The sequence below is a fragment of the Neofelis nebulosa genome, chromosome 13 (assembly GCF_028018385.1).
Source record: "Neofelis nebulosa isolate mNeoNeb1 chromosome 13, mNeoNeb1.pri, whole genome shotgun sequence".
In the NCBI taxonomy this organism is placed as follows: Eukaryota; Metazoa; Chordata; class Mammalia; order Carnivora; family Felidae; genus Neofelis; species Neofelis nebulosa.
In genome coordinates, this window is record NC_080794.1 from 8,191,556 (window position 1) to 8,205,937 (window position 14,382).

General features: G+C 41.0%; 1 protein-coding gene across 4 annotated transcripts in view; it reads left to right on the forward strand.

Annotated features, from left to right (window-relative positions):
• The window catches only part of RYR2 (ryanodine receptor 2), a 768,107-nt gene that overhangs the window by 382,232 nt on the left and 371,493 nt on the right, over window positions 1-14,382 (forward strand). For all 4 annotated transcript variants that reach the window (XM_058696266.1, XM_058696262.1, XM_058696264.1 and 1 more), the window contains exons 14-16: window positions 557-678; window positions 5,312-5,495; window positions 8,717-8,852. In XM_058696266.1, coding sequence (XP_058552249.1) covers window positions 557-678; window positions 5,312-5,495; window positions 8,717-8,852 — 442 coding nt within the window. The remainder of the gene's footprint in view (window positions 1-556; window positions 679-5,311; window positions 5,496-8,716; window positions 8,853-14,382) is intronic.

The following is a 14,382-nucleotide window of genomic DNA, read 5'->3' on the forward strand; positions in this document are numbered from 1 at the left end:
TGCAAAAAAAAAAAGTGTTTATATATATATGTATAAGTATTTATATAAGTATATATATATATATATAATATTAAAAAAGTATATACCACTTAAATGAGTTATTATAAATCATGCAACTCAAGGGGCACCTGGGTGGCCCAGTCAGGTAAGCATCCACCTCTTGATTTTGGCTCAGGTCACGATGTGACAGTTTGTGAGTTCGAGTCCCGCCTCCGACTCTGTGCTGATAACACAGAGCCTGCTTGGGACTCTGTCTCCCTCTCTCTCTGTCTGCCCCTCCCCCACTTGCGTGCTCTCTCTCTCTCTCTCTCTCTCTCTCTCTCTCTCTCTCTCTCTCTCTCAAAATAAATAAAAATAAACTTAAAAAAAAAAACCACACCTCACAGCATAGTTTTCATTATAAATCTGAATAGTTGCACATAAAACCACGTCTGGCTCACTGTAAGTATGAACCGTTATTGTTACGGCTCACCTTTGAAGTGTGCATCTTCTTAGATGGAGATGTTTAGAACGGAGATGGTGGGAGTAATGGCAGGGTTCTTTTGCATTTGTCCAGGCTATTATGCATCATGAAGGTCACATGGATGACGGCTTAAATCTCTCTAGATCTCAGCATGAAGAATCACGGACCGCACGAGTCATCCGGAGCACTGTCTTCCTTTTCAACAGATTTATAAGGTACGTTTCCTTTTGTTGTGGTGGTTTGATGTTTTATCTTGACCTCTTTATTGGCTTTACAAATACACAAGTCTAAAATACACTACGGTGGTAAACCTACAATTTGGTGGGTTGGCAATACACATTAGAAAATGGGAGCTAGGTGGTTTTATGTCTTTATTTTAAATACACTTTTAAAAAGGGAATGTAATTTTATTATTTTTTTTTAATTTGAGAGACGGCATGCCAGCAAGTGGGGGAGGGGAGGGGCAGAGAGAGAGAGAGAGAGAGAGAGAGAGAGGGAGAGAGGGAGGGAGGGAGAGGGAGAGAGAGAGAATCCCAAGCAGGTCCTGTACTGTCAGTGGCAGAGCCCGACACAGAGCTCGATCCCACAAATCATGAGATCATGACCTGAGCCAAAATCAAGAGTCAGTGCTCAACCGACTGAGCCACCCAGGCGCCCGTGCAATGTGATTTTAGAAATTGTGTGTGTAACTTGTATTTGATAGCTACAGGTTAGGATTATTCTATAACATACCCTTGTTCTGGACCTGTTTATATTCCTTTCACACTGAGGGTAATGAAGCCTACATACTTTGTGAGTTTTGAACGGTATCAAAAAAATAAAATGATTCTTACAGTAACTAAGTTTCGTACCTTCTAATGGAAACAGTTATATATCTTCAAACTAAATCAAGCTTTTGCTCAGAGTGCTTTCTGTAACATTATACCAACATACAGTCTGGCTTGTGATGGGTATCATACATCTCTTTAAACTTGCCAATTTGAGGGGCATCTGGGTTGTTCAGCTGGTTAAGTATCTGACTTTTGGTTTCGACTCAGGTCATGATCTCATGGTTTGTGGGTTCGAGCCCTACATCGGGCTCTACACTATGCCTGGGATTCTCTCTCTCCCTCTGCCCTTTCCCTGCTTGCTTGCTTGTGCTCTCTCTCAAAATAAACAAACATTTAAAAAAAGAAAATAGAGGCACCTGAGTGGCTTAGGCAGTTAAGCGTCCAACTTTGGCTCAGGTCATGATCTCACTGTTCATGAGTTTGATCCCTGCGTCAGGCTCTGTGCTGACAGCTCAGAGCCTGGAGCCCGCTTTGGATTCTGTGTCTCCCTCTCCTCTCTCTCTCAAAAATTCTGTGTCTCCCTCTCCTCTCTCTCTCTCTGTGCCTCTCTCTCTCTCTCTCTCTCTCAAAAATGAAAAACATTAAAAAAAAATTTTTAAAGCAAATAATTTTTAAAAAATAAGTAAACTTGCCAATTTGATGGAAAAGTTTATGTATGTATATACACATGTGTATGTATATACATATATGTGTATGTATTTACAATAATTTTTAAGTTGAATTTATTCAAGAATTGTGAAAATAGGTATATTTCATGTTTGTTGACCATGTATTTTTTTTAAAGGTTCAGGCCTCTTTTTTCTTAATTTTTAAAAATGTTTATTTAGTTTTGAGAGAGAGAGAGAGAGCATGAGTGGGGGAGGGTCAGAGAGAGAGGGAGACACAGATTCCGAAGTAGGCTCCAGGCTCTGAGCTGTCAGCACAAAGCCTGACATGGGCTTGAATGCATGAACTGAGAGATCATGATCTGAGAAGTCAGAGGCTCAACCGACTGAGCTACCCAGGCCTCCCTGTTGACCATATTTCTTTATTTAATTTCTCTTCGTGATTTACCCGTTAGTTGATTACTTAATTATTTTAATATTATTTAATTCATCACATTCATGTATTTTTTATATATGTGGGTTTTACTTACATGCTCATTAGTATTTGCTGCACCTTTAGACTTCCTGAATTTGTACAGTTCTTAAATATATCTCAGAAACTTTGGAATGTTTTACATAATTACAGAATATTATAAAGGGTACATTATTTTAAGTAAAATAATTTGATTCTTCTGTAATATTCATGAAAGCACTAAAATTCTTTAAAATCTCCAGGTCTTTATAATATTGGCACCTGTGTGTTTTCCAAAGTAAATTATTTTTTAAGTATTCATTTTATTAATGGAGATTTATTTACTATTAAGAACCTAATTTTTAAAAATGCAAGGACAGACTTCTCTTTTTCACTGCTTACAGTGAAGGTCAAGGCCATTTAATATATCTTCATTTGTGTGTGTTACGCAGTTTGTTTTCTGTGACCCTTCTGTTCCTTTTTTTCCAGGTCAGGATAGTGGTGGTGGTGATGGTAGAAGGGTGTGTGGGTGTGTGTGTGTTTGTATTTGTGTTGTGAGAGGGATTCTATTCTTCTGGACTGTACAAAATACATATGAAGCCTTCTTTTCCTTTAGGTATATTAATGAATGTATTCTTTTTTTATTAAAAAAAATCTAGCGTTTATTTTTGAGAGATAGAGACAAAGCATGAGCAAGGGAGAGGCAGAGAGAGAGGGAGACACAGAATCTGAAACAGGCTCCAGGCTCTGAGCTATCAGCACAGAGCCCAATGCGGGGCTCGAACCCATGAACGTGAGATCATGACCTGAGCCGAAGTTGGACGCTTAACTAACTAAGCCACCCAGAAGCCCCATGTTAATGATGTATTCTTAAAGGAAATTATAGAAGGGAGGAATCTGTGGTAGTAACATTGTTTAATCTTCAAATTAACAAAATATAGACATGAATTTAAGGCTTTTTGTTTGCTCTGGCATAGTATAATTCTACCACCTTTGGATTTCCCCAATTATTTTTTTCCCTTCATTTTTTTGTTATTGATAAATTAAGATGGTAAATGTCTCTGTAGAGATGGAAGTTATAAACCTTAACATAATTAACAATTTTAGGGTCTTGGATTGTATTTGTCTGACAGGAGGCTTCTGGAAAGTAATTAAATGGTTACATTTCTGATAGTGAATATATTCAACTTAATAACCTAAAAGCTGACATTTATTATTGCTCCTTTTTAGGTTTAAAAATGTAGATGTTATATTTGAATCACCTTTGAATTTCATTTACTTCAGTATGATGAGAGTTGAGTTTCACTTTATTATCAATATATTTATGATTCAACTAAAGTTTAATAGGACAACAGGTTTAGAACAGGAATACTTCATTGCATATAAATTTTTATTTTAAAAGAGGAGAAATAATTTTCTTCTGACAAGTCATTTCTATTACTTTTTGGGCATAGAAAGACTTATCGAGATAATAAAACTAGGTAATAGATAAGGCTGAAGTCAGCTCTTCAAAGTTTATTTGTAATCCTTATATAATTGATGATACATTTTAAATTATATTTTTGAGCATTGTAAACTTAAAGAAAAGCTAATTCTCTTACGAGGCTCTTATTGTTTTTAAAATGTGAAGTCTAAAATACATAGCTAGCTAGAAACATTTCCTTGTAATAACATATTGCCATTTGATTTGGCTTATGCAGAGAGCAGGAAAGGAAGTATAATATTGTATGCATTAAATTTTGTCTTGACTAATATGAATATTACTATACCAACTATAGTACAGGCATTCTTACATTCTTTTATGGTGTCTGTTGTGTCTTTTTAAAAATAAACTTATTTTGGGGGAGCCTGGGTGGCTCAGTCGGTTAAGCGTCCGACTTCAGCTCAGGTCACGATCTCGCGGTCCGTGAGTTCGAGCCCCGCGTCGGGCTCTGGGCTGATGGCTCAGAGCCTGGAGCCTGGTTCAGATTCTGTGTCTCCCTCTCTCTCTGTCCCTCCCCCGTTCATGCTCGCTCTCTCTCTCTCTCTCTCTCTCTCTGTCCCAAAAATAAATAAACGTTAAAAAAATTTTAAAAATAAACTTATTTTGGAAAGATGTGGTTTACAAATAGTCTATTTTAAAGTTCTTTCCAGATACATTCAGAACTAGGAATTTTAAAAGTCTGAATGTCAGGAAGCTTAACAAATTAACCCATTTTTTTGCCAGTAATATGTTTTTCTTCAAAGCTTAGAAAATGCAACGTTTCTTAGTCTGATTTTAAATGCTTTTTTTTTTTTTCAGATAAAAGCATTTTAATTTCTTGTTTTCTGATCAATAAGAAAATTTTTTAAGTTAAAATCATTGGAATATATTTTTGAACAGGCAGGAATTTACAAAATGACAGTGAGGGTCAGTGATGTAGCAGGTAACAATTCCCTCTCTAAAAACAAAAAGTAGAACATAGAGCCTGATGCGGGGCTCAAACTCAAACTGTGAGATCATGACCTAAGCCGAAGTCGGACACTTAACCCTATTTTTTAGGGCGCCCCTATATTTTATTTTTTAAACATATATTTATTTACTTTCTGGGAGAGCACAAGCAGGGGAAGGGCAGATAGAGGGGGACAGAGGATCCAAAGTGGGCTCTGTGCTGACAGCAGAGAGCCCAATGCGGGACTCGAACTAAGGAACCCTGAGATCATGACCTGAGCTGAAGTCAGACACTCAACCAACTGAGCCACCCAGGCACCCCCCCCCCCCAATACTGGTGTATTTAATATAGCATCATATATAGTTGGCGAAATTTAGAATTTTTTATTGGAATATATTAATTATTGCTGTTTGAGGAAAACTAGGACCTTTCTTATGGGTTCCTTTTACAGGGGTGTGGGAGGAGAGGGTAAAGCTTTAACTCATCCGTGGTCTAAAAAACAGTAAGATTGCAGATCGCTGATGTCGAGAAATGTTTGCTGTGTATTTTAGGGGCCTTGATGCGCTCAGCAAAAAAGTGAAGGCTTCCACTGTAGACCTCCCTATAGAATCTGTGAGTCTGAGTCTGCAGGACCTGATTGGTTACTTCCATCCCCCCGACGAGCACTTAGAGCATGAAGACAAACAGAACAGATTACGGGCTCTAAAGAACCGTCAGAATCTCTTCCAGGAAGAGGTGAGTTTCCACCAACATTCATTTCCTTTATGCTGCTGTCTTCGGAAAACCGCTGCTCTGGGGGGAGATTCTCTGACAAGGTTTGCATTTTGAGTTGGATGAGCAGGTAAACAGTGGCATAAGGGAACCGGGCCTTGGAGGAACCCTGCGATCATTTTTGTGTCTCTGTCAGCGAGTGCTAATTTGAAACAGTGAAACTCTTCACTCCCCTGGCAAAGGCATTTTATTTTACTGTCGGCTCAGCCTTCTGCACTGATCATTCAGTGCACTGCAGTTCGCTTCCCGTTTGTTACAGACACACAGTATCTCAAAGTGTCCGAATGAACACAGGCTTTGAAAAGCTGGAGGGTTTTTAGACTCGTCAGCAGGTTCTCGAGGCTCTTGGGAGGTGCCTGGTCCCCAGGGAGCCTGGTGTTGAGAGAGAGAAACTGCCCAGGGGAGGTCAGGTCGCCTGTGGAGAGACAGAGCTCCAGCCTCTCTGCTTGGACAGAGCAGATGCACTTCTTACTTTTACATGGACTGAGTTTTCGCGTGTGATTTTATTTCACGCACCTTCCAGTAAAAAAGGAGTTCACGTGCCATATTTTATAGACACAATTACAGAAGGACCAAGTGATACGTCTAATGCTCCTTTAAAAAGAGTGTTGGAATTACTGCCATAGAGAAGAATTTCGGTGGGAGGATGTCAGAGGTGAGCTGGCAAATGCCACCGGCTCAGTCCGTGCTCCCCTTCCTCTGAGTGCCCCTGTGTGTGGAATAATGAATGTTTCAGAGTAAAAGTGTCTAAGAAAGAAAGGTTAGAGAATATTGACGAGTAGCCACAATCCCTACCTCTACCTTCTTCTAGTTTGAAAACGGTTTCCTAATTTTCCATCAACAGCCTTTGAAATTAACATTAACTTTTGAGGACTTTTTAGTGTATATACAAAAAAAAAAAAAAGGTGGGTCTAGAGGCTGTAGTGGTATGAAAGCACGGAGACCTGTGGACGTGAGCCAGTGACAACATGGACTAGTTTGATGGGACATTTTCTTTTTTTCTTTTTAAGTTTTGAAAGTTTTTATTTATTTATCTTTGAGAGAGAGGCAGAGAGAGCAGGGAAGGGGCAGAGAGAGAGGGACAGAGAGAGAATCCCAAGCAGGCTCCGCACTCTCAGTGCAGAGCCCGATGCGAGGCGCGAACTCGCAAACCGTGAGATCGTGACCTGAGCCGAGGCCAAGAGCCGGACACTTAACCAACTGAGCCACCCAGGTGCCCCATGTTGAGACCTTTTCATCCTGCATCTGCCAAAATATTAGACCGTGCTGAAATACTGGGCTATGAAAATTCCAAGGATTGATTTTGGATTTTTTTTTCAATTTCTCGCATAAGACAATCCGGACGGGAACTGACAAATGTACTTAGGGCTGTGGTCCCTCTTACAACTCTGTGTGAAATAGGTTCCCTTGATTAGTCAACTCTTCCTTTTGTGTGTTTTGCCTCATTTTGGCAACCTTGATCTAGGAATAATAATACAAGCTTAATTTCAAATTTAGATAGCATCTTTTTTTTAAGTTTATTTATTTTGAGAGAGACAGAAATGGCACAAGTGACAGAGGGGCAGAGAGAGAGGGAGACAGAATCCCAAGCAGGGCTTTGCTTGGAGCACAGAGCCCGATGTGGAGCTTGAACCCAGAAAACCATGAGATCATGACCTGAGCCAAAACCAAGAGTCAGACGCTCAACCTGCTGAGCCCTCCAGAGAGAGAAACTGCCCAGGGGAGGTCAGGTCGCCCCTGGGAGCCCCAGATTTAGATAGCATCTTGCACAGTGGTATAACGCATTTTTGATTTGCTTCAAAGCTATCTTTTCATGAGCTTGTCTTTATTCGTTTATTAGATCTTTAGCTTAATATTAAAAATGATGATGACAGTGCCTACCCTAAGAACTAGGATTCATTCATGCTGTTACAGGGGAGGAAAAGAAATATTTTTCCTCCACTCATCTCAGGTTTGTTGGTCGAGGCCCTGCAGATCAGAATGACAAAAGACAGCTATATGAGAGAAAACACGTGGAGGTTTATTAACTGGTGAACCCTGCATATCCATGGAGCACTCTGTGATGAGCAACTCAAAGGAGTGGTTAGAACTTGGGCTTGTACAGCATCCTAACAAAAGGACAGTAAGTTTGTAGAAAACGAAGAGACAAAGGAAAGGAATTTTGAGCGTCTGGGGCAGCAAGTTGTGGGAAGGTAAATACAGACGGAAACTAATGGAAGGTGAGGGTAAGTTAGTAAAGTTTCTTAGGTAGATTCCTCTGTGAAGCCTCTGGGCTGATAAGCGTTGGGCATTGTTTCTTGTGATTAAACATCTCCCGCCCTTCCTGGTGGAGAAGAAAAAGAGAATGTTTTCTTAGTTGCCTTCAGCTCAAAATAATCCTTATGCTAGGGACACCTGAGTGGCTTAGTCGGTTAGGTGAAGGACTCTTGATTTTGGCTCAGGTTCGTGAGTTCAAGCCCCACATCGGGCTCTGTGCCAGTGTGGAGTCTGGTTGGGATTCTGTCTCCCTCTTTCTGTCCCCCTCCCCCACTTGATCTCTATCTCTCTCTCAACAGATATAAAAATAAACTTAAAAAAATAATCCTTGGGGTGCCTGGGTGGCTCAGTTGGTTAAGTGTCCAACTTGGGCTCAGATCATGGTCTCGCAGTTACTGAGTTCGAGTCCCACGTTGAGCTCTGTGCGGACAGCTCAGAGCCTGGAGCTTCGGATTCTGGGTCTCCCTTTCTGTCTGCCTGTCCTCCTCCTGTGCTCGCTTGCTCTCTCGTTCTCTCTCAAAAATAAATAAACGTTAAAAAGTTAAAAAAAATAATCCTTATGTCAACGTGGAATATTTTTTAGTGAACCTTTGTTTACTCATGGTAGAATACAGTTGTGATCAATTCCTTAATCTAGCAGTAAACCTTGCCCGTGCAAATATGAAGCACATATTTTGATTTTGTTCTTCTGTTTCTGAGAACAGCCCGCAGGATTTAGAAGCCACTTGCATTACTTCAAGAACATTTTATTTCCCATACAAATGTGTTTCTTCCTGTCATGTAAATACATGGCCTCAATTTTCTTTATGATTAACAGGCTTACTTCAAGCCAGGCATTTTTTTTTTTTTTTAAATTAATCAACTTAGCATCATTTCTCGTCTGTGAGCAGCATCGCTGTTTCTCAGGGTAATTCTTGTTAACTTTCCAGGGCATGATCAACCTCGTGCTCGAGTGCATCGACAGGCTGCATGTCTATAGCAGTGCGGCGCATTTCGCGGATGTGGCGGGGAGAGAAGGAGGCGAGGCTTGGAAGTCGATTCTGAATTCTCTCTATGAGTTGCTAGGTAAGACGTCTGATGGTTTTTGAGGCAGCCAACGCACGCCCGTGTAGAACGATCCCATAAGTTTTATGACCTGCTTCTTAATCGAGGCTCAATGTGTTTCCTGTTGTTACACTAAATCCTAGTGATGTTTGGTATTTACATCCATCCCTGAATGTGTACCGTGCCCAGAGCAGATTTGTCTTCAGCGTGTGGAAGGGAGACATCAAGGGTGTAATTGGGGGGGGGGAGGGGCCCCTGAATGCATATGCAGGAGATATTTCCTTTGTGATTCTGAAGTTAGTCCCCCAAGACTCCTCTTTCTCCCTCACCAGAGTCCCGTCAGGGACCTTCATCTTCCTTCCGTCCTTTTGAGATTTGTGTTTGCAACTTACATTTTTTTAAAATTGTTTTTTTAGCATTTATTTATTTTTGAGAGAGAGAGAGAGAGAGAGAGAGAGAGAGAGAGAGACAGATTGATTGCCAGCCGGGGAGAGGGAGACACAGAATCCAAAGCAGGCTCTAGGCTCCGAGCTATCAGCCAGAGCCTGATGCGGGGCTCGAACTCATGAACCATGAGGTCATGTCCTGGGCCGAAGTCAGATGCTTAATTGACTGAGCCACCCAGGCTCTCCATGCATTTGCAGCTTCTAAGTGTGCTTGACGTATGTTAAGCAACACTTGTGGTTTAGGAGCATTCCTGTCGACTGTATGCAAACATACGTCCTTATTGGTTTTGGTCTGGGCTATTCCAATAGCTTCTCCATGTCTGTTGTCATGAACTATGAACTTGGAAGCTACTGAGCTGGCCTCAAATTAGGATAAAGAGGGATAGTTTGTTTCTCAAAGCAATGGACGAAGCCAAGATATCAGCATCTGGGGGGCCAGTTCCCCAAACCCCACTTCTCACAGGATAATATGAAGGGGACATTTGACATGCAGTGCATTGAGTTACCGGTAAGGGATTGTGACTCCCAGTCAGTCATGTTGGAAATACGCTTGCCTGCCCTTTTGCTTTGGGTGGAGACACCATCTCTCTCTTCCAAGGCTGCTTGCTACAAACATCCGTGAAAAGATGGACTGTGGAAATACTTTTATTTGTATAATGTTATTAGTCTAAATATCCCAAAGATTGTACTTTCTTTGACTGAATATAGAAATAGGTGTATTCATTCTGTCATAATTTATCGCATTGAGCTTTATTTTTTTTTTTATTTTTTTAATAATTTTTTTTTTTAACGTTTATTTATTTTTGAGACAGAGAGAGACAAAGCATGAATGGGGGAGGGGCAGAGAGAGAGGGAGACACAGAATCGGAAGCAGGCTCCAGGCTCCGAGCCGGCAGCCCAGAGCCCGACGCGGGGCTCGAACTCACGGACCGTGAGATCGTGACCTGAGCTGAAGTCGGACGCTTAACCGACTGAGCCACCCAGGCGCCCCTATAATGCATTTTTCTAAAATCATAGAAAAAGTCTCATCCGGCAAAGTCAATATTTCAGTTTTATCCTTTTGGGCCACATATCCCTCAAGCCTATCTTCCTTTTACTTGACAGAGTTCGTTGGGGATTAAATTGGATTCTTTTAGAACCTACTGAAGGAGTAGTAATAAACCCTACAAAATGCTGGGTGGGAGCACACTCTTCATCAGAAGTGGTTTTATGACTTAATTTTTTTAAATTTGTTAAAAAAATTTTTAATGGTTATTTATTATTGAGAGAGAGAGAGAGTCAAAGGAGAGCAGGGCCGGGGCAGAGAGAGGGGGAGACACAGAATCTGAAGCAGGCTCCAGGCTCTGAGCTGTCAGCACAGAGCCCGATGCGGGGCTTGAACCCACGAACTATGAGATCATGACGTGAGTCAAAATCGGATGCTTAACCGACTGTGCCACCCAGGCGCCCCTGACTCGATTTTTCACGGGAACATGGCTGAAGATCTGACTTTTACGTGACTTACCTACTCAGAGAGGAAGGGGAGAGAAGCAGTTGTTGTAGGTGGAATGATGCATCTCTTAGGATGTGTCCACATGTGGATTACAGCCTCTGGTGCACACAGCAGAGGTCGTTCATTAGCTCCCAGAGCTGGAAGTCTACCAGTGGGTGTGACTCAGTGGCTTTATCATTGCTTCCGGAACCAGTTTCTTTATGTGTGTTGTGCCTTCCGCAGCAGGGTCTGCTCCCCCCAGTGCTGGCTGCCCTCGTGTGGCCTCAGCCGCCTACTGTCCTCTCACAGTGCTGCACAAGTGTCTCTGACGTGGAACAAGTGAAAGAGGGCCGCTGTTGGAAACTGTCTCTTAGGAAAGAGCATGCCGTTTCTTAACCCCTTGCAAATCACCCCTTTCATCTCAGTAGACACGTCTGTAGCTCTTCCTGCAAGGGAAATAAGGAATTTCACCAGCATTTCACGGGGACTGCTCACGTCAGAAACTGGGGCCAAGCCCATGGACTGCCCGGCTGCCATACGGAAGTGAGCATCGCAGAGAATTCTGGGAAGGAGTTGAAGTGTCCAGCTCAAATGTTAACGTGTACGCTTCACTCATCCAAAAGGTTTTATGGACTGAATTCTCATCTGAGTGCTTTTGTCCACCACCTAGCACCGTGTGCAAATGGGGTTGGCGCTCAATAAATAGTTGTTTGAATTATTTAATAAATGTATTAGAGATTCCCACGGGGCGTAGGTTTCCCTGTAACAGATTAGATGTGGCCATCAAGTTGGTTCATTACACATCACTGAACCCGTTATTCTGTCACCATCATGTCTTTTTCTTGAAAAACCAAAGCTCTAATCTTTAATCCATAGGCAACAGCCTCTGAGGAAATGACCCTTCTTTTAGCCCAGAAGAGTCTCAGAATTATAGCTCTACCACTTACATGACCTTGGACAGATTACTAAAGCCGAGCTCGGTTTCTTCATCTTCAATGCCCACTCTAGAGTGCCTCCTTTTTAGGGTCGTTGTGCAATTCCATGAGTTGATGTAAAGTACTCGGAGGAATACCAGGCACATAGTGAGTGACGCCTATTGTTATTATAAATATTATCTGTAAAATGGCAATACTAATTCCCCTCATAAGATTGTTGGATGGCTTACCTGTTGTAATGTGTGCAAAGGCTCAGCTCTCCCTCTTCTCATTAGTCCTGTTTTTTTTTCTTTTCTTTAGGATACATTTATCACCATCCTCTGTGTCATCAATGTAGTAAAACTTTCTTCTTCAACTTGTTTCTGTTCTTGTTTTTGCCTTTTAACTATGCCTTAGAAAAGAAACTTCACTTGCAACGATTGGCTCTAACAAGGCAAGTTCTGGATTTTGAAAATACAGAAGACGCAGAAGATACAGCAGGGTGCTTATGGTAGATACACAGTGGCCCTTGATTTCCTCATCAGAAAATGGAGGAAATAAAGTGTTCTTCATAGTTTCCTCCAGGCCGAAAATAATTTCCTATTCCATTTTTCTACCCGTTCTCTGAATACAGTCATGCCCAGCTCTTACGTCTGTATCTTCCACATCTGGTGCATAGGTGATATTCAGTAAATACTTGCGATCATGCTCATAGCTGGATGCTGTATGATTTCTCTCTACCAATCTCCATGGGAGGCATCAGGGAATCCTTGCACATTTCCTTCAAGAATTGCCATTGACTTTCAGATACTTGGTATTCACCTTTCCCATTCCAGTCTTTGGAGCCCCATGGCTGGGGTGTCTGCCTTCTCACCTGAGGCCTCACTCACTTTGTTCCTGCTCCCTGAGCATTCGGTCCTTCCAATGCTTGCCTTTTATCCACTTCTATACTTTCAGAATGTTAGACTTAGTTTATTTATATCAGAGGTTTGATAGGCAGTAAATATTATCTATGTTATAGATTAATATGGAGACATAAAGTATACGTTTCTTAAATGTATGTATGTTTCCTTAATTATTTACATCCCATTTGATTAAGAAATGATTGAGGGAGCTATTACTTAAAATTGATGTAATTAGAATTCTCTAAAACTCACATCTTAAAGGAAGTTAACAGTATAGTAATCGTGTATGTCATAAGGTAATACACACTGATTTCAGACATGTGCATGCTTTTGTGGCTTTTAAACTAATTTTTTCATGCAACAAGAGATATAAGTTCCGAATATACTTTCCAAATACACACACACACACACACACACACACACACACACACACACATGTTCTTTTTTTTTTTTTTTAATGTTTATTTATTTTTGAGAGACACAGAGACAGGGCATGAGCAGTGGAGGGGCAGAGAGAGAGGGAGACACAGAATCCGAAGCAGGCTCCAGGCTCCAGGCCTCGAGCTGTCAGCACAGAGCCCGACGTGGGGCTCAAACTCACAGACTGTGAGATCATGACCTGAGCCAAAGTCAGATGCTCAACTGACTGAGCCACCCAGGCACCCCTCTCTCTCTCTCTCTTTTTTAATCTCTCTCTCCAGGGAAGCTTCTTTTTCCATTTGTTTTTCCCAAGTGTTTTGAATCTCTTTCCTTTTACAGTCTTCTGAAGAGGCATCCTCTGTAATAGAGACTGTGTTGTGTTGGGAAAACGTGGACTTTGAGTCCAATGGGCCTGCATTTGAATAAGATTCTCATCCGTTCAGAAAGATTAATTGAATACCTGTTATGGGAGATGCCCTAATCTGGGCAGTGAGGGACAGCTATGACCAGGATCCAATCCCTGCTCTCATGGAGTTAATGGTTGAGTAAGAGACAGAGTGAATAATAAAGCTAGCCTAGCCATAGTGCTGTGCAGCTACAGACTTTGCTGCCTTGACCATCCCAATACATGTTGTTGTTAAATCCTATCAGAAAGCGATCAATAAAAGACTGATAAATTTGACTACGCAAAAATCAAAATGTTTATGGTGAATGATATCATTACAAAATAGAAAAAAAAAACAGGTGGGGATTTTATAAAATATGCCACCTGTGTGAAAGACAAAGGCCCGGTTTCTATCATATGTAGAGCTTTCATAAATCCATAAGGAAAGGACAGACAAATAGAAAAACAGACAATACAATAGAAACAGACAATAATAGAAAAACAGACAAAAGATGGGGACAGGTAGTTGCCAGAGCAATAAATAAAATAATAAAAGATATTCAACATGACAAATAACTGCAAATGAAAATGATAAAGATCATTTTTCACTTAGGAGATGAGCACAGATAAACGATTTGATAATACTCGTTGTTGGGGGAAATGTTGGGTAGTGTGTTTCTTTCTGGTGGGGGTGCAAATTGATGGAATTTAAAAAACCAAACAAACTCTGGTTGGCAGTATACATAAAACTTTAAATGTATTTCCTTTTACTCTAGAAATTCTACTTTAAGAAATGCATTCTAGAGATATATTTGTACAAGTGTGGAAAGGAGGTCCACTGCAAAATTGTTTATAAATTGCATAAAATTGAGAGCAATTTTTCTATCAACAGGGGATTGGTTCCATAAGTAATAGTGTAGTACTGTGTTATCATTGAAAATTGAGATAAACGTATCATCAGGAAAACTGTATAAAACACGCCAGATGGCTGTTCTTTTTTAGCATGGCCA